The following is a 24466-nucleotide window of genomic DNA, read 5'->3' as shown; positions in this document are numbered from 1 at the left end:
TTCTGCAGGAGAGCAAGCCCTCCATGTCCTGGAGACACCTTTTGGGATGGGGAGGAACCTGAAGCAGGGGATAAATCCTAACTACAATGCCCAAAATTCCAGTGGAAAAATAAATCCTGCTCTGGTCCCTTCCCTCAGCAGGAAGAAAGAGAATTAGAAAGAGGAAGAAAGCATCTTTTGGGAAGGAGAGAAAAGACAGAAAATATCTTCCCCTATTCACGCAGAGGACAAAGAAGATCCAACTCACCGGGTCTGGAGAAGTGGAGACAAGGAGCAGCTGTGGATGGATGGCACAGCAGAATTCCAAGGGCTCTTTTATACTTTTCCCGACCCTCAGTGGGATGGGAGCTGCGCTTTGTGCAAGAGCTTCCCACGCGTTACCAAACCGTGTTTTGCTGGGCTGGATGGTTTCATTAATTGTCCTAATTGTTCTCCTAAGTGACGTGATAAATTCATTATTAATCCCAAGTCACGTTCCAAGCACTGCATCCCTTGGGTTTGATCCCATTTGCTCCACATTCCGACCCCCAGGAAGTCACCTCAGAGCTGGTGCTGTCCCCTGGGCCTCAGTGGAATTGAAGCGGGAATGGGTTTAGATCCACTTGAGGGATTTATTGATGAATAAATAAGTTTTGTGCACAATATTTCGCTTTCCACCCCAAAATCTGGATTTGGGGGACTTGATGGAAGTGCTACGTCATCCCAGAGCTGTTGGAATGGGAGAACCAGCAGCAGAACCCAGGATTTTCTGTGTAAATCGATATTTCCCAATTGGAGGAACCCAGAAAGTTTCACCTTAATTGAGGAGTCAAGGAGGAATTGCTGACTGGCAGAGCTGTCAAACCTGGGGATGTCACCGGGGCCTGACAGGGCTTGTTCGGGTTCTGTTGCAAGATCTTAACCCCGATATTGGCTCCTCATGCTCTGTTTTCCAATCGAGTCTGGAACCTCCAGAAATGTGAGGATAGGAGTTATGTAAACACTAAAATAAACTTTATCATGATAGAAATGGGAAATATAGGATGATCATGGAATTTTGGGATTGTTGAGGTTGGAAAGGAGCTCCAGGGTCATGGAGTCCAGCCTGGGACTGATTCCTCACCTGGTCACCCAGAACAATGGTCAGGAGTTCCTTGGACACCTCCAGAGAGTCGTTTCCACCCTTTCCACAAAAACCAGGATGAAATTCCAGCTCCAAACTGGAGTCGGTTCCCTCCCACAGCTCCATCTGAGAATCAAATCTAAAATCCCAAATCTTAGATCTAAAATCTCAAATCTCAGATCTTAGATCTTGAATCTCAAATATCACATCTCAAATCTCAACTCACAAATCTCAAATATCAGACCTCAAATCTTGAATCTTGAATATCGAATCTCAAGTCTTAGATCTCAAACCTCAAACCTTGAATTTCAAATCTCAAATCTCTCCAGCTGACTTCAATTTAGATGGAAAATCCCCCCAGTTTAGGCTTTGATGACACCAATGTTTATGTGAGATGTTTGCCTTGGACAACCACCCCAAAATATCCATGATGCCTAAAACCCTCCTGGATGTTTCTGGTGATTGATAAAGGGAATTTTGCTTGGAGATCTCTCCTCCTATTTATGCATTTCTGCCTTTCACCTGACGAGTGAGAGGCAGAAATGCATAAATAGGAAACCCAGGAATTCTGTTGGAATTTTCAGGGAATTCAGGAATTCCCCGAAATAATAATCCTGGCCAGTCCTGAGGGGCTCTTATTGTGTTTTCGGTGGAATCAGCTTCATGCACTCAAAAATATTTAGGTTTTTTCATCCAATAATGCCTCCTGGACACGTGTCTCCCTGGAATATTGCAGCTGTCCCAAAAGGGGACAAAATTAGGATAATTAGGATGACAAAAGGAGAATTGCAATAATTAAATGCTCTCACACAGGGCTTCCTTGGATGATAATGAGCATCCAAGGAATTAATTTAAGTCCTTTTTAATGAGTTCCTTGGGTTAAATAGATATAAAAAATGACCCTTCCCAACTGAGGATTTACAAACACAAAATTTGTGAGTTTTCCCAGTTCTGGATTTCCAGGGAATTTTCTGCAGAATAGAAAATATTTCCCCTGACAAAGCCAAATCGATTTCTGCCCTTACTGGGGGAATTCCTGATCCTTCACCCTTCCAAGCCAATTCCCAAGTCAAACCAGGTCAGGAAATGGCAGCTGTAATAAAATAATCTAAAAATTATTTAAGGATTAAAGCAAGACGAAGGGTGTGTGCATGTATTGGCTGATGAGGAGTTGATTTACGAATCATTAACACGTATCAAAGCAATCATTACAATTATAAGAAGCTTATACAGCAAAAAATTGTTGCTGGTGATGTCCCAAAATTGTGTTGCATGGCCTGGGAGCCGTGGGGAAGGGTATAAAACCCGGGATTTTCCTGCAGCTTCTCCAGCACCTTCTCCTCAGTCCGGTTTTCTCCGTGAGCCCGGTGAGTTCTCTGCCTCTGGTTCCATTTCCATTACCTGGGATGCGGCTGTGGGTGCTGAATTGGGAAATGATTCCATGTCAGAACTCTGAAATGATTGGGAATATGGATTTGGGACTATTTTCCAAACCAAATTGTTCCATTTTATCCATTCTGTCTTTCTGTCTCTCAGGAAGGGAAGGTTTTGTGGCTGGGACACAGATCTCCAAATGTGAGGTTGTGCTGTTCCAAACCACAAAGGGAAAGTGTCAATTAAACCCTGATTACTTGATGGGGAGGTCACAACTTAACTACTCTGAGCTTGGCTTTTATTCTGGATGGAGGGAAATGAGAAGAGATCTCATTTTTATAGGGCAACAATTCCTTCCATCAGGAAATTACAGATCTTATCATCCTGGTGATTGTGCAAAGGCCCAGATCTCCTTGAACATTTTAATTTTACTCCAGTGTTGCACTTCTCTCTCTATCACAAAAAATGCTGTCAGGAATCTTCCCAACCTCTCCTTCCCCCATTTTTCCCGCTCATGGAAAGCACCAGAGCAGGATTTCTTTTCCCTGGAGTTTTGGGCACTGCAGTTCTGATCCCTGTGCTGCCGCAGGTCGCCGTCCATCCCAAGAATGTCGTCAGGAGCGATGGTGAGCAGTGGCTGCTCGTCCCCATGTGAAGTGTCCTGTCCCCAGCCCTATGCTGACGCCTGGAACCAGCCCTGTGTCACCTCCTGCGGGGACTCCCGGGCTGTGGTCTACCCTCCACCCGTGGTCATCACCTTCCCAGGGCCCATCCTCAGCTCCTTTCCTCAGGAGAGCATCGTGGGCACGTCCTTCCCGTCAGGGGCCATGGGATCTTCTGGGTCCGGGGGCTCCATTGGGGGATCCTACGGAGGGGGCAGCGGCTCCATGGGGGGAATTGGGGGATCCCTTGGAGGCGGTTCCATGGGTGGCTCCTACGGCGGTGGTTCCATGGGTGGATCCTATGGAGGTGGTTCCATGGGGGGAATTGGTGGATCCCTTGGAGGTGGTTCCATGGGGGGAATTGGGGGATCCTATGGAGGTGGTTCCATGGGGGGATCATGTGGTGGCGGTTCCATGGGTGGCTCCTACGGAGGGAGCAGATCCTTTGGCTCCGGGGGCTCCTATGGAGGGAGCAGATCCTTCGGGGGCAGGAGATCCTTTGGGGGCTCCTCGGGCGGTGGCTTTGGGGGCTCCTGCGGCGGGGGCAGCTCCTTTGGGGGCGGCTCCTGCGGAGGGGGATCCTACGGAGGGGGCAGCTCCAGCTCCAGGAGGTTTGGAGGAGGAAACTGCGGCTTCTATTAATTCTGAGGCAGCCCCGGCTCCCCCGGCAGCAGCCACGGGCTGGGCTCAGCTCCTGGGCAAGCTGCAAGCCAGGGACATCCCAGGAATTGCCTTCTCCAGCCTTTGTGGACCTGCATCGCTTCCCAAAGCCTTGGGAATCATCCTTTGTGCTCCCTGTGTGTGACTCTGTCCCCAACCCTTCCCTGACATTAAAGTTCTGTTGCATTCAAATTCCCATTGTTATTTTTTTCTCCTTTGTTGCTCCTTTTTCCAATTCATCTTTTCTGCTTAATTCAGGAATTTGGGAGGGTTGGAGCCCCCCCAGCTCTCTCCAAATTCTTCCCCATCTCAAACTTCTTAAATAATAATATTTATTTAAATTTCCTGCTCTCAACACCTTTTGTAACTTCACCACTTTGAAGCTTGAAATCCTTTTCCAACTGGGATTCCACAACCACTTCCTCAACCCTGATTTTATCCACATAAATAAATAAAAATGTACAGGAGAAGAAATTAACTCCTGACTGAGGAAGTCAGGCTGGTCCAAAAGCTCCCTCTGGAGCTGCTCTGGGGAAAGGAATTTGTGCCAGAAAAGGGCAGAGCAGCTCTTCCTTTCCACGGAGTTTTGGGCAATTCCTGGGGCTGGAACCTGGCATGGAATGAGGACCTGGAGCTGGGAATGACCCCGATAGAGCCAAAAACAGGATAAAAGCTGCAGGAGGCTGCTGCTGGTAAGGAGAGAGGAAGAGCAGGAGGAATCCTCCTGGCAGGGCTGGCACTGCTGAAAGGAGCTGGAAAGGAATTCCAGTGTCTCCAAACTTTTCCAAAGCTGCCAGAGGCTGCTGGGTTGGGCTGCTCCAGGGAAAGCAGCCCCTGACAGCTCCTACTGATCCTGATCCTGATCCTGATCCATTAATTCCCCATCCCTGGAAATGTCCAAGGCCAGGCTGGATGGGAATTGGAGCAACCTGGGATGGTGGGAGATGTCCCTGCCCATGGCAGGGTGTGAGATGAGGGAATTTTTAAGGTCTGTTCCCACCTGAACCATCCCATTTCTGTGATTCCTTTCAAATCCTCTCTCCGGGGCCCATCCCACCTTCCCAGCTCTGGAATTCTGTGTGACACTCAGCTGAGGAGCCCTGGATCACGTTGGCACCAAAATCCCAGCACCTGCCACCCCAAACCTGTTGTTTTTGAGCACCCCCAACATTTCCTGGGCTCATTTCCCTCCTTCCTGTTTGTTTGGGTTTGGTTTTTTTTTTTTTTGTTTATTTTTGTCACGACCTCCATGCTCTGTTCCCTCCTGGAAGCAGAGCGATCCCAGAGGCTCCCCTGGGCAAAAGCATGGATGGGGAATGCTGTGAGGAAATGCTTGGGGATGGTTTTGCAAACACCCACTCATGTTTTACCCATGCAAAGCGGCCGTGGCTCTCTGAAGTTAATGACAGGCTGCGGGTATTAAAGCAGGACTGAATCATAGCGTCCCTTCCAAACAAATGTGTCAGGGCCACCCACGTGATTCCCCTGACTCAGCCTCGGGAATTCGGATCCCTCTGCTTCTTCGGGATTAAAAGCCTGCCCCTGTGTTTGTTATCCTAATGATACCATTTCAATCCACTTGGCCAAACACTCACCTTCCCAAATCAGGCCATATTTGGGGATTTGAATGGGACCGGGCTTCTCTCACCTCGGGGGTTGAGCTTCCAGCATGCCATGAATTTCTGCTTCGCCTCAGCACCAGCTGGGGCTGGAACTCTTTTTGTCCTCTGGATCCAAAATTGTCCTGAGTGACCTTAAATAAATCGTGGGGTTTTTTTCCTGGTTTTCCCTGTGTTAAACAGGGAATTGTTGTCTTTGGTGGCCTCTCCCCTCACCTCCAGTTTCCCACACTCCTCTACACTCTGACATTTTTCTGGTGACCAAAACCACCAGGAAAGGAACTGGGGATGGAGTGATTTATCCCATACCAGCATCCCTCTGACCATCCCACTTTTCCCAAAAGGGACTTTCCCACTTCCAATTTCTTCCTGGGCACGAGTTTTGTGGCAGAGGTGGAGTTTTGTGCTAAACCAGGGCTCCACCGGGCACATCAACTCCCAGTGCTGTTTTATATCCCAGAATCCCAGGATTGTTGGGGTTGGAAGTGACTTTGGAGATGTCCCAGAGCAGGTGACACAGGGACACATCCACGTGAGTTTGGGATGACTCCAGACAGGGACAATCCCAATTCTGCCCTCCCTGGGCAGCAGCTCCATGGAAGGAAGTTCTCCCTCACGCTGAGGTGGAACTCCTGGAGGTTTGGAACTTGGGATGAGTCGGATCCTGAACTTGGACACCAAATGAGGAGCCAGAGCCCCACGGGCTCAGCCGGGAGTGGCTCTGGGAGCCGACTCGGCCACTCCAGTCTGGCCATTCCCATAAACACGTCCCAACAAGTTTGGAAGCAGCCAGGAACACTCACAGCTAATGTTGGGTTAGGCTGTGCTGCATTCTTGGAGGCCAGGAAAACAAATCCTTGGATTAAGGAGCTGCAAGGACGAGCCTTGCAAAGCTCAGGAGCTGCTGCAAAGCCGAGCTCAGCCCGGGTTTTCACCTTGGCAGAGCTGCAGGAATAAATTTGAGCCTCAAAACTCTGAAATGAGAAGAATCCGGGACCAAACAACGGCGGTCACGTGCTGGTGAGAAAAGGGTAATCAACACAAACAGTGAGCAAAGCAAAACAATTACTGTAATTACCCCTCAAATTTGGTTTGGGGAGTAATGGGACCTAATGCCCAAATATGACGTTATTTTCTTGCATCAGCCTGGTGGTCCAGCCGGGGATATAAAAACCATTCCTGACTCAGGGAGCTTCCAGCGGGTCCTGTTGGCTTCTCCTCGGTGAACTGAGTAAGTTGGATTCTGATATAACTTCTTCCTAAAATAATAAAATGAGCCTATTTTTAAAAAAAATGTTTACATTCAACTCAGCGCTGAATTTTGGATTCGTGTTCTGCTGTTCTGGAAAGCAATTCCATTTATTTTCATGGAATAATCAAAATAGTTTTGATTATTCATCCAGAAGCGCAGCGGGATCAAAGTTTAAAAATGTATTTGCAATCTAGATAATATTAAAACCATTTAATTCCATTGCTTTATGGAAATTTAATGGATACAACCTTTAGATAACCTTAAAATACCTCAGCCAGCAGCTTTCACCTGGCGGGGCAGTCCTGCCCTTGTGGCTTCCAATTTTTATCTGATTTTGGGCAGAGGTGGTGTGGAAATTTAAACAAGAGTTTTAGAAATATTGAGATGGGCAGAGCTGCAGTCGCCTGTGGATGAGGACACAACATCCCTGTGGATGTGGCACTACAAAATTCCTGGTTTTCCTATGCCAGAATTACCCAAAAAATGTCACCTTGGGAAGTTGCTTTGGGTAATTTTGTTCTGTTTATGCAAAGCTTTAGTTTTATGCAAAGTGAGAATATTTGAATCTGCTTTGGATGTTTTGTGCTTTGTGATTAGGTCTGGTTTTAAGTTATTCCTTTCCTCTGGTTTGGTCTCTGATCAGGGTCAGGTCAAGGACAGGGAATTCAGCTTTGTAGCAGATTTGAAGGGTGGGAAGCTCAGGAGAGCACCTGGATTAGGGTTTAAATTTGGCTGAATTTTGCGCATTCAGGCATCGTGTTTAGAATGAGGAAAGTAAACAAAAATGGCTTGAGTCAAACTCAACCCCACCCAGGCTTCTCCAATACGCAGCTTAAAAAAGAAATAATCACCTGGGCTGAGCCCAAAATATTCAATTTAATCTGCAACAACAGATTAAGCGGCTCCTTCACTCAGTGCTTTGAGGTGGAATTTAGATATGGTTGAAATGACAATTTGAAATGGACTTTTGCGCTGTTTTCCAAATCCCCGCCCTTAGATTTATTTCAAAACCAGAAAGAAGAATTCAGCCCTGGTCTGGGAACAGTTTTAATCCCTCTGAAATTTAAATCTGGGCCAGCTGCTTTCAGGTTTTTGTTCTGCTTCAGTTTTTCCTCATGATCTTGCAAAAGGTTTTTATTGAATTTTCTGAGTGAGTTTTGTGCTCAATATCTGTGGCAAAGGCACCTGTTATGAACTGACAGCACTAAATCCATAATTATTGGTATTCTTATGGATCAATTCCATCACAGGGATTGTATTCCATGGATTTTTATCTTCTCAGCCCAGACTTTATCCAAATTGGGTCCAGTAAAACCTCCTGTGTTGTCCATACCTACCGTGGTTTATGTTTTGCCCTCATTTTACTGAGCTCCACCTCTGGAACACAAATTGCACAGGAGAAAACAGATATTAATTAAACAACAGCCCCAAAGTGGTCATTTGGTGTCCTCAAAGAGGTGTTTTGTTGTCATCCAAAAGGTGGCTTGGTGTTCCTGAAAGAGGTGGTTTGGGGTTCCAAAGAGGTGTTCTGGTGTCCCCAGAGAGGTGCTTTGGTGTCCCCGAAAGAGCTGGTTTGGTGTCCCCAAAAGAGCTGGTTTGGTGTCCACAAAAGAAGTGGATTGGTGTCCCCAGAGAGGTGTTTTGGTGTCCCCAAAAAAGGTGGTTTGGTGTCCCCAGGGAGATGTTTTGGTGCCCCCAGGGAGGTGTTTGAGATCTCAGGGCTCTGGAAGGTCACCAAGAAAAGCCAAGCCAAGTAAAGCAGGGCGGTTATCAACCCCCCCACCACCTCATGCCTTTCCAGGGTTTGACCCCATCCCTCCAGCTACTTGGGACTGACATTTGTCCCCTCCTTTCAGGTCCAGCCCAGCCACAAGATGTCCTGCGAGAAAACCGTGTGCGCTGAGCCTTGCCCCGACCCGCGGGCCGCCGCCTGCAACGAGCCCTGCGTGGTGGCCTGTCCCGACTCGCGGGTCATCATCTTCCCGCCACCCGTGGTCGTCACCTTCCCGGGGCCCATCCTCACCACGTACCCGCAGGAGACCGTGGTGGGCTCCACTGAGTCGGCCGAGCTGGCCGGGGCTCTGGAGGCAGGCGTGCCCATTGGGACGGGCCAGAAGGGCCTGGAGTGCCTGGAGTCCTGCTGCCTGCCGCAGTTCGTGGCCAAGTGTGACCCCCCGTGTGTCACCCCATGTGCCCCGTCGTGTGCCACCCCATGTGCTGTTCCGTGCGCCACCAAATGTGCCCCGCCCTGTCCTCCGCCTTGTCCCCCGCCTTGTCCCCAGCCTTGTGCCCAGCCCTGTGCCCCGCCCTGTGCCCCACCTTGTCCCCCACCCTGTCCTCCACCCTGTCCTCCGCCCTGTCCCGCACCTTGTGCCACCAAGTGTGCCACCAAGTGCGCCCAGCCGTGCCCAGCGCCATGCCCGGCACCCTGTTCCACCAAGTGCGTGACCAAGTGCGTCCCCACCTGCACCACGCCCTGCGCCACGCCCTGCGCCACGCCCTGTGCCACCAAGTGCGTCCCTGAGCGCTCCTACACCTTCTCCACCCGCTGGAAGCACCCGTGCCAGAGGGGCCTCTGCAAGAAGATCTGAGCGGTTTTGGAGGGAAAGAACCACAGAAAGGAACGAGGGAAGAAGCGAAGGAATACGGAATGTGTGACCCGAAGGCTGCCGGAGAGGGAAGCGCCGCTGGAAACCAGGACCACGCGTTTTAAGTCTAGGATAGAGCTTTAGTTTAGTTCAGGCTTTTCTTTCTTCTTGGGGCTTTGCCTCTTCTGTCTGTGCTTTGGACTTTTCTCTGCCCAGTTTGACACCGAGCGTGGATCGGAACCGAGGGATTTGGGGAATGGTGGGGATTGGAAGGTCTCAGCAAGTGTCAGGGGAGGAGGTGTCAGGCTGGAAGGGATCAGGCTAAAGCGGGTGATCACAATTTTGGGTGATTTGGGGTGATTTTGGGTCTTTTCTCGGAGTCGGCTCCTCCTTGTCTGCATTATTCTCTCTTCAAATGTTCGACTCCACTTTGCATTCCCATTAAAATGCTGCTGCATCAAATTCGTTCTGAATTCCCTTTTTCCTCTGCTCCTTGGGCTCTCTTGGGGACACTCAGCCTTGGGACAGGCGACCTCCAGGCTCTTCCTGGACTGCTCCAAACTTGACTAAAGGTAAAATTCAGGCTTAAATTTCTGGGATAAGATATTTTATCCCTAAAATAAACCCTGGCTCTGCATTTTCTGGGATAAAATATTTTATTCCTAAAAAATCCCGGCTCTGCATTTTCCAAGATAAAACCTTCAGATTGAAGCAAAACGGGAATTCTTAGTGTCCTGTTCATACCCAGCTCTGTTTGGGGATTTTCTTCCCTCTAAACAAAGGGAACTGAGCCAAACCCAAGCTTTTTTTTCCCCCACATTTCTGCATCCAAACTTTCCTGAACTGCTTTTCCAAGGACTCTTCTCCACCTCTCGGCGGTGACAGGGAGGGACCTGGAGCTCCAAATTCCAGGAGCCGGTGCCAGCAGAGGATCCCTCCGGGCAGTTTGGGATGCCAGGCGTGTCCTGCTCATCCCATTCCGAGCCATTCCGGGCGCTGTTTTTATCCTAAAGACCATGTTCGGTTCATTCTTCCCTAATGGCCACGTTGGGGCTGGAATTCCGGGTCATTCCCCGCAATTACCCCCGCCCCAAAATATCCCAGGGCTTCCGCACAACAAAGGGAGCCAGAACGCTTCCCAAACACTCCCAGGCTGGATTACGCCTGGACCTGGAATGTTAATTTTATGTTAATTAATCAGCTCTTATTTGGGTTACGTGCCCTAAAACTGGAGTAATCGATTTGAGAAAAAAAAAGGAAAAAAAAGAAAAAAAAGGAAAAAAACCAGAAAAAATAAGGAAAAAGGAAAGAAAAAAAAAGCAAGGAAGTTGTGGCCCCTGGTGAAAACTTCCCGAGGGTTCGGTTCCAAGGATGAGGGGCTGAATTGTGAGGAAAGTGGGAATTCTGGCCGGAATTCGGGATATTAAAAGTGTCCCTGTTAATTTTGTGTTGTTGTGAGTGCCGGTTCTGCTTCTCATGTCCATTAAAAACCATTTTCTGCACCACCCTGCCCCGGGGTTATTCCACCTCTCTCTTCCTCCTGGGATTCCTCATTTCTCTCCCAGATGCTCCGTTTGATTTCCAGGAATAGCCCATGGTGGTTTCCTCCCAGCCACAAATTCTGGGTCATTTTGGAAAATGGGAATTTGGTCCCTTCAGTGTCAGAAAAAAATCAAATTTCCAGGGGATAATGAAATTTTAATGACATTAATCTCGCTGACAAGTCCCGGCCGTGCCCGAGATCTCCTCCCAGTGGTTCCCCGCATTGCCGCGGGATGTTTTTATAAATCCTCGGGGTTTCTCTTCATCATCTCCGCCAGAAAAAAAAAAACAAAACAAAAAAAACAAAACAAAACAAAAAAAAAAACAAAAAACAAACAAACTTAAAAATAAAAACCATCAGCGGAACCTCACGTGATTCCCCGTCTGGCGTGGGAGGGGCGGGCCTGGAAAGAGCAAGGGAAAAGGTGATTATTGCTAATTAATTCTTAATAAAGCGGGATTTTCTGGATTTTCTGCAGGCTCAGCAGCTCCTGGGGGAAGCCTGGGGCGGGCGCGGGGTCCTGAGTCAGGAGTGACCATGGGAGAGGCAAAGATCTCTGTCAAAAACATCTCCAAATTCCTGAATCATTGTTTGCCCGTCTTCATCCTCACCTCAAAACCTTCCTCCTCCTCCTCCTCAGGGGCTGGGAATGATCCCTGGATTTCTGCGTGGCTCCTTCCCTGGAAATCGCGTTTTCCCCGTGATGGCGCCGGCTGGAGCTGCTGCCAAAACAATTTAATTTTAATTTAAATTTTAATCTCGGCGCACTCTGATCTCGGGACGATGCCAAACCCTTGTTTTTCACACCCAACCCCTCGTTTTCCCGGCACCCCGAGGGAATTGGGCAATTTTTGGGGCCGATTTCCTCACGGGGATTATTAAAAAGTCTGAGGTGAAATCCCAGCCCCGGCTGTTGATTCAGAGGGGAAGGAGATCCAGGGAGGAGCCCGAGGCTTCGCTCCTTTCATCTCCTGCGCCGGCTCCGAGCCAGAAATTTTTTGTTTGGAGAAACAAAAACAGGAGATGGAGAGGCCGGTCCTCGCGGGGATATTGAATTGGGGAATTTTGGCGCAATTTGGGGGGAAAAAAATCGATATGGAAGCTCACAGAGAAATAAATCTTCAGCTCGGGAGTTGTGCCAAGGGTGGGAATCGCCCTCCCTGTCTGACATCCCAAAATCTCCGGGATTTAAAGGAGCGCCAGGTGGAGTTTTGGGAGAAACAATGGTCACAAATACATGGATTGAGAGACAAAAGAGAAAAAACCAAAAGGCATTTGAGGGACACCGGGGACAAAGAGGACAGGAGTGGTTCCCTTCCCCGGGCCGAAGTGAGGCTCTATAAAAGCTCCTGCAGAGAGGTTTAAAATCATTTTTCTGCCATTCTCGTCCCATCTCCTGCTGTGACACCGCGTAAGTCAGATCTGGGGGGTCGGGCAGGGTTTGAGCTCGGAAATTGTAAAAATTGTGAATTTTTACCTCTAAAAAATTCACATGGAGTGGTGGGAGATGGTTCACGGTTTGGGAACAGAACAGTTCGAAATAAATGGGGTAAAATTTGTGTTAGTAAAATAAAATGGCATTAATTCAGAGATTAATTTAATAAATTAATATAAGAAATAGGAATATAAGGAATATTCGTATTATAAATATGAAAATTGAAAAGATTAATAATGGAAATAGGAATATTGAAAAGAATATTTGAATAGATGGATGGATGGATGAATGAATATGGGAAATATGAACATTGGAAATATGAATACTGAAAAGATGAATTTTAAAATAATGAATATTTTAAATATGAAGATAAGAAATATGACTATTAGAAATATGAATGTTGGAACTATGAACACTGAAAATACTAAAATTGGAAATGTGAATATTGGGATATATGAACACTGGCAACATGAATATTCGAATAAATAAATAAATAAATAAACAAGGGTAATAATAAATAATGAATAAATAATGAATAATAAAAATAAATAAAATTAATAAATAAAGATTATCATTAATAAATATAAATAATAAAAGAAATAATAAATAATAACTATAAATAAAAATAAAAACATAAATAACAAAATATTATAAATTATAAATGATACATGATACATGATAAATGATAAATGAAGGTTGTCCTTTGCTCTGTCCCCTCACGTTGTCCCCTCTCTGTCACCCCCAGCCCCACGATGTCCTCCCAGCAGCTCTGTGCCGTGTCCTGCCCCCAGCCCTGTGCCAGCTCCTTGAGCCAGCCCTGTGTCACCACCTGCGGGGACTCCCGGGCCGTCATCCACCCCCCGCCCGTGGTCATCACCTTCCCGGGGCCCATCCTCAGCTCCTGCCCCCAGGAGAGCATCGTGGGCTCCGCATTCCCAGCTGGAATGGGAAATTCCTTCGAGCTGGGAGGTGTCTCCTCCTCCTCCTACTATCCTGGAATTCCCTTCCCCTCTTACCCCCCAAAACCCTTCCCCTCCTATCCCCCAAAACCTTTCCCTTCTCACCCCCAAAAACCCTTCCCTTCCCACCCCCAAAAACCTTTCCCGTCCCACCCCCAAAAACCTTTCCCCTCTCACCCCCAAAAACCTTTCCCTTCCCGTCCCCAAAAACCCTTTCCAACCCACCCTGAAAAACCCTTCCCAACCTACCCTGAAAAACCCTTCCCAACCCACCCTGAAAAACCCTTCCCAACCCACCCTGAAAAACCCTTCCCAACCTACCCTGAAAAACCCTTCCCAACCCACCCCGAAAAACCCTTCCCAACCTACCCTGAAAAACCCTTCCCCTCTCACCCCCAAAATCCCTTCCCGTCCCACCCTGAAAAACCCTTCCCTTCCCACCCCCACCGTCCCAAGCCCGGTAAAGGATTCCTGCATGACGAAAAGCAGCAGAACGAGAAATAAATCCACAAATTGTGAGCGAGGGGAGGGCTCCAAGAGGGGCCGGGGCTGCTCCTTCATCCTGGGAATGACTCCAGGAACGATCCCAGGAATAATCCCAGGATTGAATCCAGGAATGACCCCAGGAATGACCCCAGGAATGATCCCAGGAATGATTCCAGGAATGATCCAGGAATGATCCCAGGAACAATCCCAGGAACCATCCCAGGAAAAATCCAGGAACGATCCAGGAATGATCCCAGGAACAATCCCAGGATTGATCCCAGGAACGATCCAGGAACGACCCCAGGAATGATCCCAGGAGTGATCCCAGCCCTGTGATACCCTCTGGATCAGATCCCCACTCGCAATTCCCATCGATTCTGCTTTGCTGTGAATTTGCCCAAATTCCCCTGGATTTTCCTCTGAATTCCCCTGGATTTCCCTCTGAATTCCCCTGGAATTCCTTGTGGTGCTGCTGTCGCGGGATGAATCCCATTGCTTGGCCCCAATAAAATCCCTTCTGCATCACGATTTGGAGTTTTCTGTTGGAGTGGGATGAGCTCTTGAAGCATTTCTGGAGTGGACACGTAAATTTTTCATGGAATATTTTGTCCCACCTGGTTCCCTGGGAAGGTGAAATGGGAATTTTCCAATGGGTGAATCCATGAAAACATTCCCTGGAGGAGCCAAACCCTCCTCCCAGGATCTCCAGGATGGTTTGGTCTCATGGGCTTGCAGAGGTTTTATAAAAAAGAGAAGAAATCCAAGAGATATGAATGCAAACACAGAAGTTTATTGGGATAAAAGCGGGCAAACAATTCAGGGTTGGAGGACGGAAGAGGCAAATTTGGGGAAACATGACATTAAAAACAGGAAAGAGGAGAGGAAGAGCAGCTCCCAGGTGTGCTGAGGAGATCCCAGGGGTGCTGAGGGGTTTGCATGGATGCTGAGCATTTCCCATGGATTCTGAGCAGCTCCCATGGGTCCTGAAAAATTCCCATAGATCCTGAACATTTTCCATGGATTCTGAGAAGTTCCCACAGGTTCTAAACAGTTTCCATGGATCCTGAGCAGTTCCCATTGGTCCTGAACATTTTCCATGGATTCTGAACATTTCCCATGGGTTCTGAGCAGTTCCCATGGATTCTGAGAAGTTCCCACAGGTTCTAAACAATTCCCATGGATTCTGAGCAGTTCCCATGGATCCTGAACATTTCCCATGGATTCACAGCATCTCCCAGCCCCACAGAGCCCTGTCCCCCCACTCAGCCCCTGCCCCAGCTCCTGCTGCCTCTCCCCCAGGTTTCCCCATCCCTCTCCCGGCTCAGCAGGGCCCGCAGCTCCCGGAGCGCTGGCTCCAGGCGCTCCTGGAGGAGGAGAAGAATCCTCCATAGACCAGAGAACCCTGCAGGCCCCCGGGGCGCTCCAACCCCGCCGGGAGCGCCGAGCCCACGATGCTCTCCTGCGGGCAGGAGCTGAGGATGGGCCCGGGGAAGGTGATGACCACGGGCGGGGGGTGGATGATGGCCCGGGAGTCCCCGCAGGAGGTGACACAGGGCTGGTTCCAGGTGTCGGCGCAGGGCTGGGGGCAGGACACGGCGCAGGGCGCGGAGCAGCGGGAGCTGAGCTGGCTGGAGAAGGACATGGTGGCAGGAGAGAGCTGGAACTGCTGGGGAAAGGGAGGGAAGGGAGGAAACAGGGTTGGAAATCAGCACAGCACAGCCCCTGCTCGTATTTTTCTCTCTTTCCTTTCTCCCTGTCCCTCTCCTCCTTCCTCCTTCTCTCCTTCCTTCCTTCCCTCCCTCAAAAAACTCTCCAAAATCTCAGATTTTTCTCTTTCTCTCTTCTCCCTGTGCCTCTCTCCTTCTCCCTCCTTCCCTCCCTCCCAAGCACCTGCTCTGGAAAAACTCAGATTTTTCTCTCTTTTTCCACTTCTCCCTGTCCTTCTCTCCTTCTCCCTCCCTCCCTCCCTCCCTCCCTCCCTCCCTCCCTCCCTCCCTCCCTCCCTCCCTCCCTCCCTCCCTCCCTCCCTCCCTCCTATGTGGCTCCTCTGTTCAGAATCAGATTTTCCTCTCTTTTCCCTCATCCCTCTCTCTCTTCCCCTGCCTCTTTCCCTCCCTTCCAGGCATCTCCTCTCCAAAAGCTCAGATTTTCCCTCTTTTCCCCTTATTCCTATCCTTTCCTTTTCCCTTATCCCTGTCCTTCTCTCCTCCCTCCCTCCCAAGCACCTGCTCTGGAAAAACTCAGATTTTTCTCCCTATTTCCCTTCTCCCTATCCCTCTCCTTCTCCTTCTCCTTTCATCCCTCCTTCCCAAACAGTTCCTCTCCAAAATCTCAGATTTTTCCCTTTTCCCCTTCTTCCTGTTCCTCCCTCCCTCCTTCCCAAGTAACCCCCTCTCCAAAATCTCAGATTTTCCTTTCTTTTTTCCTTTTCCCTCTCCATTTCCCTCCTTTCCTCCTCAGGGCTGTCCCAGTCTCCCCAAGGAGTGACTCCCACCCCTACCACCCCCAAATCGTCCCCCAGACTCACTCAGAACCCGAAGAGGAGAAGCCCGAGGAGCTGAAATCTCAGGAATCCGGAGCTGGGATGGGAGGAATTGGGAGCCGGGAGCTTTTTATCCCATCCCGGGATTGCCCGAGGGGGTTGAGCCATCCCTGAAGTTTCCCAACCCTCGGGAGGCAATCCCTGCCCGGGCTCGGGTTGTTTTATCCACCTCAAAGCAATTATCAGTTTCTCCCAACACCCTTCCAGTTTCTTCCTTGAGTTTTTTTGGAAGCGGTTTCGCTTCCTGCAGCGTTTTTGCTGATTTTGCAAAGTTGGGAAAATTGTTGAGGAATTAATTTTTTTGTGGTGGAATTGCTCCATAGGCAGGAGCAGCTTCCATAGACCAGCCTGGCCTTGGACAATTCCAGGGCTGGGAAAATAATGGAATTCCCTGGGCCAGGCCCTAACAGGGAACAATTCCAACCCAAAATCCCACCCAAATTCCCCCTGCCCCATTCCCTGTGTCCTGTCCCTGCACTTCCTGAGGAAAAGTCCCTCTCCAGCTTCCCTGGAGCCCCTGCAGATCCTGGAGGGGCTGTGGGGTCTCCACATTCCCAACATTCCCAACATTCCTAGCCTGGATCCATCAGGGAGAGGCTCCAGTCCCCTGAGCAACTTCACAGCTTGGGGACACCAGAACCAGGCACGGAATTCCTGGTGGGATCTCACCAGAGCCATCCCACCAGAGCCGAGGGGAAGAATCAAACACCAGGACACAAAAGGAAGAATTTTAGGGTTCATTTGGGTTGATCCCACTGGATTTCTCCTTCTGCCCTTTTAGGAGGACGGGGAAGTTCAGACAGGGACTTCCAGCAACTCCCGGGGGTTGTGCCCCACAATTTCTCCTTCCCTGGTTTTTCCTAATCCTGGTTTTGGTTTGGGTGAATCCTCTTAACTGTGAATTCCGAGGGCTGGGAAAACTCAGGGAAACCCCAGGAAAGGCTCCCTCAGCCTTCCTACCCTAAGAGTTACCAATGGAAAAAATGGAGTCAAATGGACATTTTGGGACAGAATTCTCAGGGCCACTCAAATCCCCACTGTTCAGTTTATAGCTCCATAAAGGGGATGGATTCTGGGGGGGGGGGGGGGAAGGTCATTTCTTGAGGAAATTTGGGAATAATGTTGGGTATGGAAAATGGAGACACAGCAGGAAATGTAATCCATGAATGACTGGAGAGGGGGAAATCTGAAGAAAAAATCTGCTGAAGTTGCAGCCAGACCTCTGCCTCAGCTGCACCTGGACATTCCCAGGTTTTCCAGGGGTGATGCAGGATCCCCTCCCTGACCTGGCTCACCCCAATCCATGAATCCTCCTCCCTCAGCAGTGCTGATCCCACAGGTTCCCTAAAAAATGGACGTGGATTTCTCCTGGAAAACTCCATGGACATTTCATGAATCTGGGAGCGTTCCTTGACCAGGAGGACATGAAGGAGCTCTTCCCATTCCCAAATTCCACAGGAAGGTGTCTGTGGACGAACGTGCCTCAAGTCGGAGTCACCGGAGTCACTGTGGGTCAATAATGGCAGAAATTGCACAATTTTTCCTCGGAAAAAGCGGGGTGGGATCCGAGCTATGTCAGCACCTCGTGTTGATGGATCAAGCTCTGAGCAATCGTGAGGCAATCCCAGAAGTAGGAAAAAAGCAACAAGGAAAATTAAGAAAAATAAATCATTACTGTGCCTGAGTAATGCCGTGGATGTAACAACAACAGTAATAATTGCTGAGCGAAATAATCGCTTTATCTGGGCCATGAGAGGTGGAGGGAATTTTTCTTGGATCATTCATCAGCCGTGGTTGTTTCAGCTCCAGCTGATTGCCCAAGAAATGGTATAAAAACCCTCTCAGCTCTGAGCTGCTCCAGCAAACCCTCCCGACTCACTCCGAGCTCCACAGGGGTAAGTCCGAGCCTGGAATTGTTCCTGGAACTGTCGGGATCTGAACTGAGCTTTGCTTGGATCCACAATTGTGGGGCCAGCAGGGCCAGGGCAGGGTTTGGGGTTTAGTGGTAATTTTGGGGGTTACTGTTAATTTGGAGGTTACTGTTAATTTTGGGGTTTACTGGTCATTTGGGGGTTGCTGGTAATTTTGGGACTTACTGTTCATTTTGGGGTTTACTGTTAATTTTGGAGGTTACTATTAATTTGGGGTTTACTCTTAATTACTGTTAATTTGGGGGTATTTTTGTGTCAAATTGACTCCATAATTAAGACTCAGGAGGCACAGGAGACAAGGACATGAGAAGATGGAAAACGCCAAATTTTGAACCTCTTTGTGACCTTTTTCATCCGTTCTTTCTCCTCCCAGCCCAACCTCCACTAAATCGGTCTCTGACCTTCCTGCTGCCTCTCCTTCGTGCTTCCAGACCCATCCTCAATCCCAGAAGATGTTTTCCTACAGACAGAGCTCCAGCTCCCGCTGCCTGACCCCCTGTGGGATCTCCTGTCCCCAGCCCTGTGCTGACACCTGGAACCAGCCCTGTGTCACCTCCTGTGGGGACTCCCGGGCTGTCATCCACCCTCCGCCCGTGGTCATCACCTTCCCCGGGCCCATCCTCAGCTCCTGCCCCCAGGAGAGCATCGTGGGCTCCTCAGCACCCTCAAACTTCCTGGGATCTGGAAACTTCCTGGGATCCGGGGGTTCCTATGGCTCCTACAATTACGGGAGGTCCTACTCTTCCTATGGATCCTCTGGGAGCTGCAGACCCTGCTAAACATCTCAGGAATGAGCAGGAAGGAGCCAAGAGTCACCATGGAACATCCACAAATCCTGGAAGATCCCGGAGCATTCTCAGCCCCAAATCCCCGCAGTTCCAGGAGCATCCTCAGCCCCAAATCCCAGCACTTCCTGGAGCATCCTCAGCCCTGCACTTTTATGTAAATTCCCTTTTCTTTTTCTTTCTTTTTTTTTTTTTTCCCGACCTCAGAATGGTCCCATCCATGATCCCTTGCCTGGCTGAAAGTGGGATGAGGTCGTGTCACCTTCCCACACCCAAAAACCCAGGAGTCATCCCTGTGGAATGCCCAGCCCTAGAGCTATTCTTTCCTTCATTTCTTCCGGGGTTTTCCATCCCAACCGTGATATTTCTCTTCCTCCTTTCTCATTAAACTATTGCGCATCAAAATCCAGAGTTTTCCTGTGGTTTTCATCCATAATTTTGGGGGGTTTCTGCCATTCTGGGTGAGCGCGGCGGCTTCTGGCGCCTTTCCACACCCGGAAGGTGCCCAGGTCCTTTCGGCGGTGGCACAAAGTCATTCCAAGAGGGATAAAGAGGTTTTGGAACTCTCCCAGTTCCGTTCGGATCTTCCCTCGGGGCAGGTGTGGCTGTTCCTTGTTCCCAAAGAAAGTCAAACACGGGTGACTCGGATTATTTGTGTCTCAATGCCTGCCCCGGGCTCCGATGTAATTACATCCCCACACGGTAATTTCACAGTTTTTAAAGTTGTTTAAAAACAGCCTGAGGGGAAAAACTTTCCTTGGAAAACTTCCCTTGAGAATTCCCACAGGAATTTTTTTACCTGAAAGGCAAATTTTTGGTGGAATTCTTTGAGTTCCTTGAACTTTCCCATAAATAAATTAAAACAAATTGAAGAGTTGTTGAAGTGTACCCTGGGAGGGTGGAGAAATTCTCTTTTCCAGGGAATTTCTGGCTGCCCCCATCCCTGGAATTGTCCAAGAACGAGTGAGAGCAACCTGGGATGTGGGAAGGAGTCCCTGCCCATAAATCAAAGGTCTTCAAGGTCCTTTCCAACCCAAACCATTTTCTGGTTCTATGAAACCCCAAAGGACAATTCTTTAATCTTTAATTCCTTAATTCTCCCTGGGCTTGGAAGGAAAAGAAAGAAACACAGGAGAAAGATCCAAAAATGGCTCAAAATTTAGGGGGTTTTCTCCTCCTTTTTCCATCTCTGTTTTGGAGCAACCTCTGGTCCTGTGACCCATAATTAGGGAGACAATTTGATTAAAAAATCATAATTTTCTGGCCACTGCAGCACTGGGATGTGTCCGTGGCAATTCCTGAAGTTCTCGGGCACAATTTGAAGAGAAACAGGACAGAAAAATTCCGATGGCAGCAACTGAGCCTCCTGATCCACCTGCCACCCAAAAAGGGAATTCCTGGGAGCGAGGAGAAAACTCTGAGGATGAGAAAAACTCTGCTCTGAACCCCAGAGGTCACTGTACCCTTGTCTTACCCAGTGTTCAGTCCCGGGACAGGGGAAGAGCTGTTAATTGAGATGCAATCATCAGCTGACTCATTAAAGGTGTTGCAAACCCCGAATCCCAGCTCGGAGCAGATCCCGATGCCAATTAAACATCTCGTGTTTGATTCCCAGACTTTATTTAGCGGGTTAAATGTTTATTTAGTGGTTTTTAGGTGCTCCGAGCTGGCAAAATCTTTATTTAATGGGGTTTCAGGTGCTCCAGACTGGCAATATCTTTATTTAATGGGATTTTAGGTGCTCCGGGCTGGCAATTTCCCTTCAGGCACAAAGGCCTAGGGATATGGTGGGATTGGCAAAGGGAGGATTTGCCATTTTTCTCATTTTGCAACTGGAGGAGCCGCACTTCCAATTTTTCAGGTGTTTCAAATGAAATTCTCTCTCAGGCACACTCCTTAAGAAAATATTTTTTAGCTCATTCCCTCCTTTTTTTTATTTTTTTACTTAATTAAATAGGAATGTCTGGAATCTTTGATTTTTGGAGTGTTCAAGGGGCTTTGAGCAACCTGATCTAGTGAGAGAAAACCAGAGGGGTTGGACTGGATGACATTTGGACCTGCCTGTGAGCAGATCAGTGGGTGAAGGGAAAAAAACAGGGGAAAAGGGGAAAAAGGGGAAAAAAGGAAAAACCAGGAGGCTGCCGTGTGATGCAACAAAGTTTTATTGAGCAAGAAATGCCCCTTTGTAAAGCCAGAGATCACAGAAGGTGGAAAATCAATTCCTGCACAATTTAGGATAAAATCCATTCTCAGACAATTTTGGGGAAAATCCATTCCTGGAATATTTTGGGGGAAATCCATTCACAAATAATTTCGGGGAAAGTCCAACCAAAGTTCTGCTCCAAGATGTCCTCAGCCGGCTTCTCCTGGCTCTTGTCCGAGGATATTGGTCATTGTGGGTGAAATCCATAGGGAATGGGATATCCCATGCTGGTCCAATAAATTGGGAATGGGCTGTCCCACATCAGTCCAATAAATTGGGAATGCTGGAACAGGGAATGGGCTGTCCCATGCTGGTCCAATAAATGGGGAATGGGGTGTCCCACATCAGTGTGATAAATCGGGAATGCCGGAATAGGCAGCGAGAGCAAACAATGAGGAGGCGCCGAACAAGAATTAGGAGAAAGATCAGGAATGCGAAGAGGGCCACGGAAATGCCGACCCCTCACGCTCATGGCCGTGGATTTGGGCATTCCCGGGATTCCCTGGAGGCTCTGGTGCCCTCAGCAGGGCCCGCAGGAGCCACGGAAGAGGCGGCTGAAGCGACGTGACGTGGATGGGCCGCAGGAGCCACCGGCCAGTGCTGAGATCCCGTATCCAGAGCGGGCGCCGTATCCTGGGAAAACCGCGGAGCTGTACAGACTCCCAAAACCCTGGGAGCCGCCAAAAACTGGAGCTCCAGCAGATCCCACCACGGCCTGCTGGGGGAAGGAGCTGAGGATGGGGCCGGGGAAGGTGACCACCACCGGGGGCGGCTGGATGAGGGCGGTGGAGTCCGGACACTGCCGGACGCACGGCTCGTTGCAGCTGTTGGCCACGGGCTGTGGGCAGGAGATGCCACCAGTGGTGGGGCACAGGTCATAGCAGGACATTTCCTGGCTGGGGTGGAGGGTCCTGGAAGGCAGAGAAGGAGATGCTGAAAACTGAGGAGCTGTGGAAGGGGTAGGTGCGGGTTTGGGGGAGCTGGGAAATGGGGGAAGACATCCCTGGGGGAAAAATTGGGGGGGGATAGGAGCAAGTTTGGGTTTGGGATGGGATGGGATGGGAACTGGAAATGGGATGGAGATGGAAATGGGATGGGATGAGATGGAGATGGAGATGGAGATGGAGATGGAGATGGAGATGGAGATGGAGATGGAGATGGAGATGGAGATGGAGATGGAGATGGAGATGGAGATGGAGATGGAGATGGAGATGGAGATGGAGATGGGATGGGATTGAAGTGGGATGGAGATGGGATGGCATTGGAAATGGGATGGGATTGAAATGGGATGGAGATGGGACGGCATTGGAAATGGGATGGAGATGGAAATGGGATGAAGCAGAATGAAACAGGATGGAGATAGGATAGGAAAGAATGGGGTGGGATGGACATGGGAGAGGATGGAGATGGGATGGGATGAAGTTGAGGTGGGATGGAGATGGGATGGAAGGAGCACAGTTCCTTCATCAGATAAAAATATGGATTTAAAACATTTTTCCACCTGGATATCGGGGCATAAAAGCCTTCAGTTTAATGTTTTTTCCCATTAAAAATTAGAAATATTATTTAATTCACTGGGTCAGAACACAAGTCTACTCTTCTCCTTTTTGACTGTGGTGAAAATAACTAAATATTTTTATATTTTCATTTATATAAATGACTGTAATTAAAATAGAATGCTTTCTTCAGCTGTATAGCTCAGGACATGGACAAATTTCCCTGATTCAGTCGTGGACTGAAATCCAGGAAAATTCAACATTTTAAAGCTTGTGCCATCCTGAATTTTCATTCTGCTGTCCGTCCAAGAATAGCCAAATACAAATAACAGGAAAAAATTCTGAATAAAAAATGCCTAGCATGGATTTGACTCCTAAAGCCTTGCAGTAAAATACTTGTCAGGATACTGCAAAAATGAAAATTTAAAGGATAAAAAAAAGAATACAGGAAAAATAAAGCCCTGAAAATTAATGTAATAGTTGCAAACAGCAACTGGAATAAAAAATCAGCAAGCAAAGGCATTTTGGAGCTGGGAGAGGAAGGAAAAGGCATCGGACTTACCTGATGGAGAGGAGAAAAGCAGGAGAACGATGGAAAAGCTCCGCAGAGCTTCTGCTTTTATACAAAGCCTGGGATGCCCCGGGGCTGAACACGCCGAGCCCGGGTCGGACGAGCCCATATCACTCCCCAAAGTGACGAAACTCTCCTGGCTTTGCAAAACCACCCTGAATCTCTGCCCAGCACATTCCAGCTGCCGGCTCCCTTTCATCTCGGATCCTGACGGAGCAGCTCCATCCCTCCCAGCGGGAATTAATTCCCATTTGCTGAGCCCTTCCTTCATTATCTTCATTAATGACTTTTAATCAGAGTCAGAACCTGCTGCCGTGCACAGGTTTGGGATTTGCGGCTCCGGATCTTGGCTCTCGTCACTTCTGCTCCCAGATTTTGCAATGGAATGCTTGGAGAGGTGCAAGGAGCCTCCCGGTGGGTTTTGCACTCGCAGCCACAAACCTCAGGTCATTGTGGGAATCATGGATTTGTCTGCTGGGATTGGGTATTCCCAATTTTCCTCAATGCAGAAAACACAATATTTTACTACCTAAAACAGGGCTTAAATCAAAGTTTGGTTAGTTTGTTTTGGTTGTTTTTGTTGAGTTTTCTTTTTTTTTTTTTTTTTTTCTGGACCGATATTAGTGTTTTTTTCACAGATGAACATCGCCAGGTCCCACCTCAAACCCCATCATTTGCTGTGGATGAGTTATTAAATAAACACATTTCTACCAAAGTTGCACTGAAATTGGGAGGTTCTTTCCCCCAAACTTCGGGATGTCCCCAGGGGATTACAGGAATAATTTTCCCCAAAAGGTGTCCAATTATTTTTGGGGTGTGTTTTTGAGCAATTCCCAAACCCTCCTTAATAGTTTATGCATGAAATGGGGTGTGACAATTGCAATATAAATATGTGGTTGTGTTCGAACAGCCCAGCATTTTGAAATGTAATTAAATTCAGTCTTAAAATTATTATTAAAAATAAAAAATAAACATTAAAAAAAAATTGTCCGAGTGAACTCTTTCTGTTCCCTTCACCATCTCATGGCTTCTCACCTCAGTGGATTTTCTCATCTAATTTAAGTTTTCATTTATTTGGGTGAGTTTCTTCTTCAGTGCTGATGTTTTAACTCACATTTTCTCTGTAGCCTGAACATCTGCGAGACAAAACACAGATCTGGATGGTTTAAAAAATATCTGTCATTTCCTCTGAAAAGTTCTGAATGGTTTTGTCCAAATTCAAATTCCAACAACACATAAAAGCTGCTGATTTTACAAG

At 48.5% G+C, this 24466-nt stretch overlaps 3 protein-coding genes across 4 annotated transcripts; 1 reads left to right on the top strand and 2 right to left on the bottom strand.

The window, feature by feature from the left end:
• The first annotated feature begins 3099 nt into the window (after positions 1-3099).
• LOC134429328 (keratin, type I cytoskeletal 9-like) lies at positions 3100-3780 on the top strand. Its single transcript, XM_063176463.1, has one exon. It carries the CDS (start codon positions 3100-3102, stop codon positions 3778-3780), a length of 681 nt encoding a protein of 226 aa, XP_063032533.1.
• Positions 3781-14994: 11214 nt separating this feature from the next.
• LOC134429372 (claw keratin-like) lies at positions 14995-16331 on the bottom strand. 2 transcript variants are annotated; one of them, XM_063176520.1, is made up of 2 exons: positions 16208-16331; positions 14995-15346 (listed from the first exon to the last, which is right to left on the bottom strand). In XM_063176520.1, exon 2 carries the CDS (start codon positions 15320-15322, stop codon positions 15002-15004), a length of 321 nt encoding a protein of 106 aa, XP_063032590.1. In that variant the 5' UTR covers positions 15323-15346; positions 16208-16331; the 3' UTR covers positions 14995-15001. The 2 variants fall into 2 exon arrangements, with proteins under 2 accessions (XP_063032590.1, XP_063032589.1); XM_063176519.1 differs by having other exon boundaries at positions 14995-15343.
• A 4753-nt stretch (positions 16332-21084) lies between these two features.
• Positions 21085-23282, bottom strand: LOC134429150 (scale keratin-like). Its single transcript, XM_063176251.1, has 2 exons — positions 23200-23282; positions 21085-22052 (listed from the first exon to the last, which is right to left on the bottom strand). The coding sequence occupies exon 2, from the start codon at positions 22028-22030 to the stop codon at positions 21662-21664; it is 369 nt and encodes a 122-aa protein (XP_063032321.1). The 5' UTR covers positions 22031-22052; positions 23200-23282; the 3' UTR covers positions 21085-21661.
• Between the last annotated feature and the right edge of the window lie 1184 nt (positions 23283-24466).

This window comes from Melospiza melodia, chromosome 25 (genome assembly GCF_035770615.1).
Source record: "Melospiza melodia melodia isolate bMelMel2 chromosome 25, bMelMel2.pri, whole genome shotgun sequence".
Taxonomy (NCBI): Eukaryota; Metazoa; Chordata; class Aves; order Passeriformes; family Passerellidae; genus Melospiza; species Melospiza melodia.
This window is presented reverse-complemented; position numbering and strand designations above follow the sequence as displayed.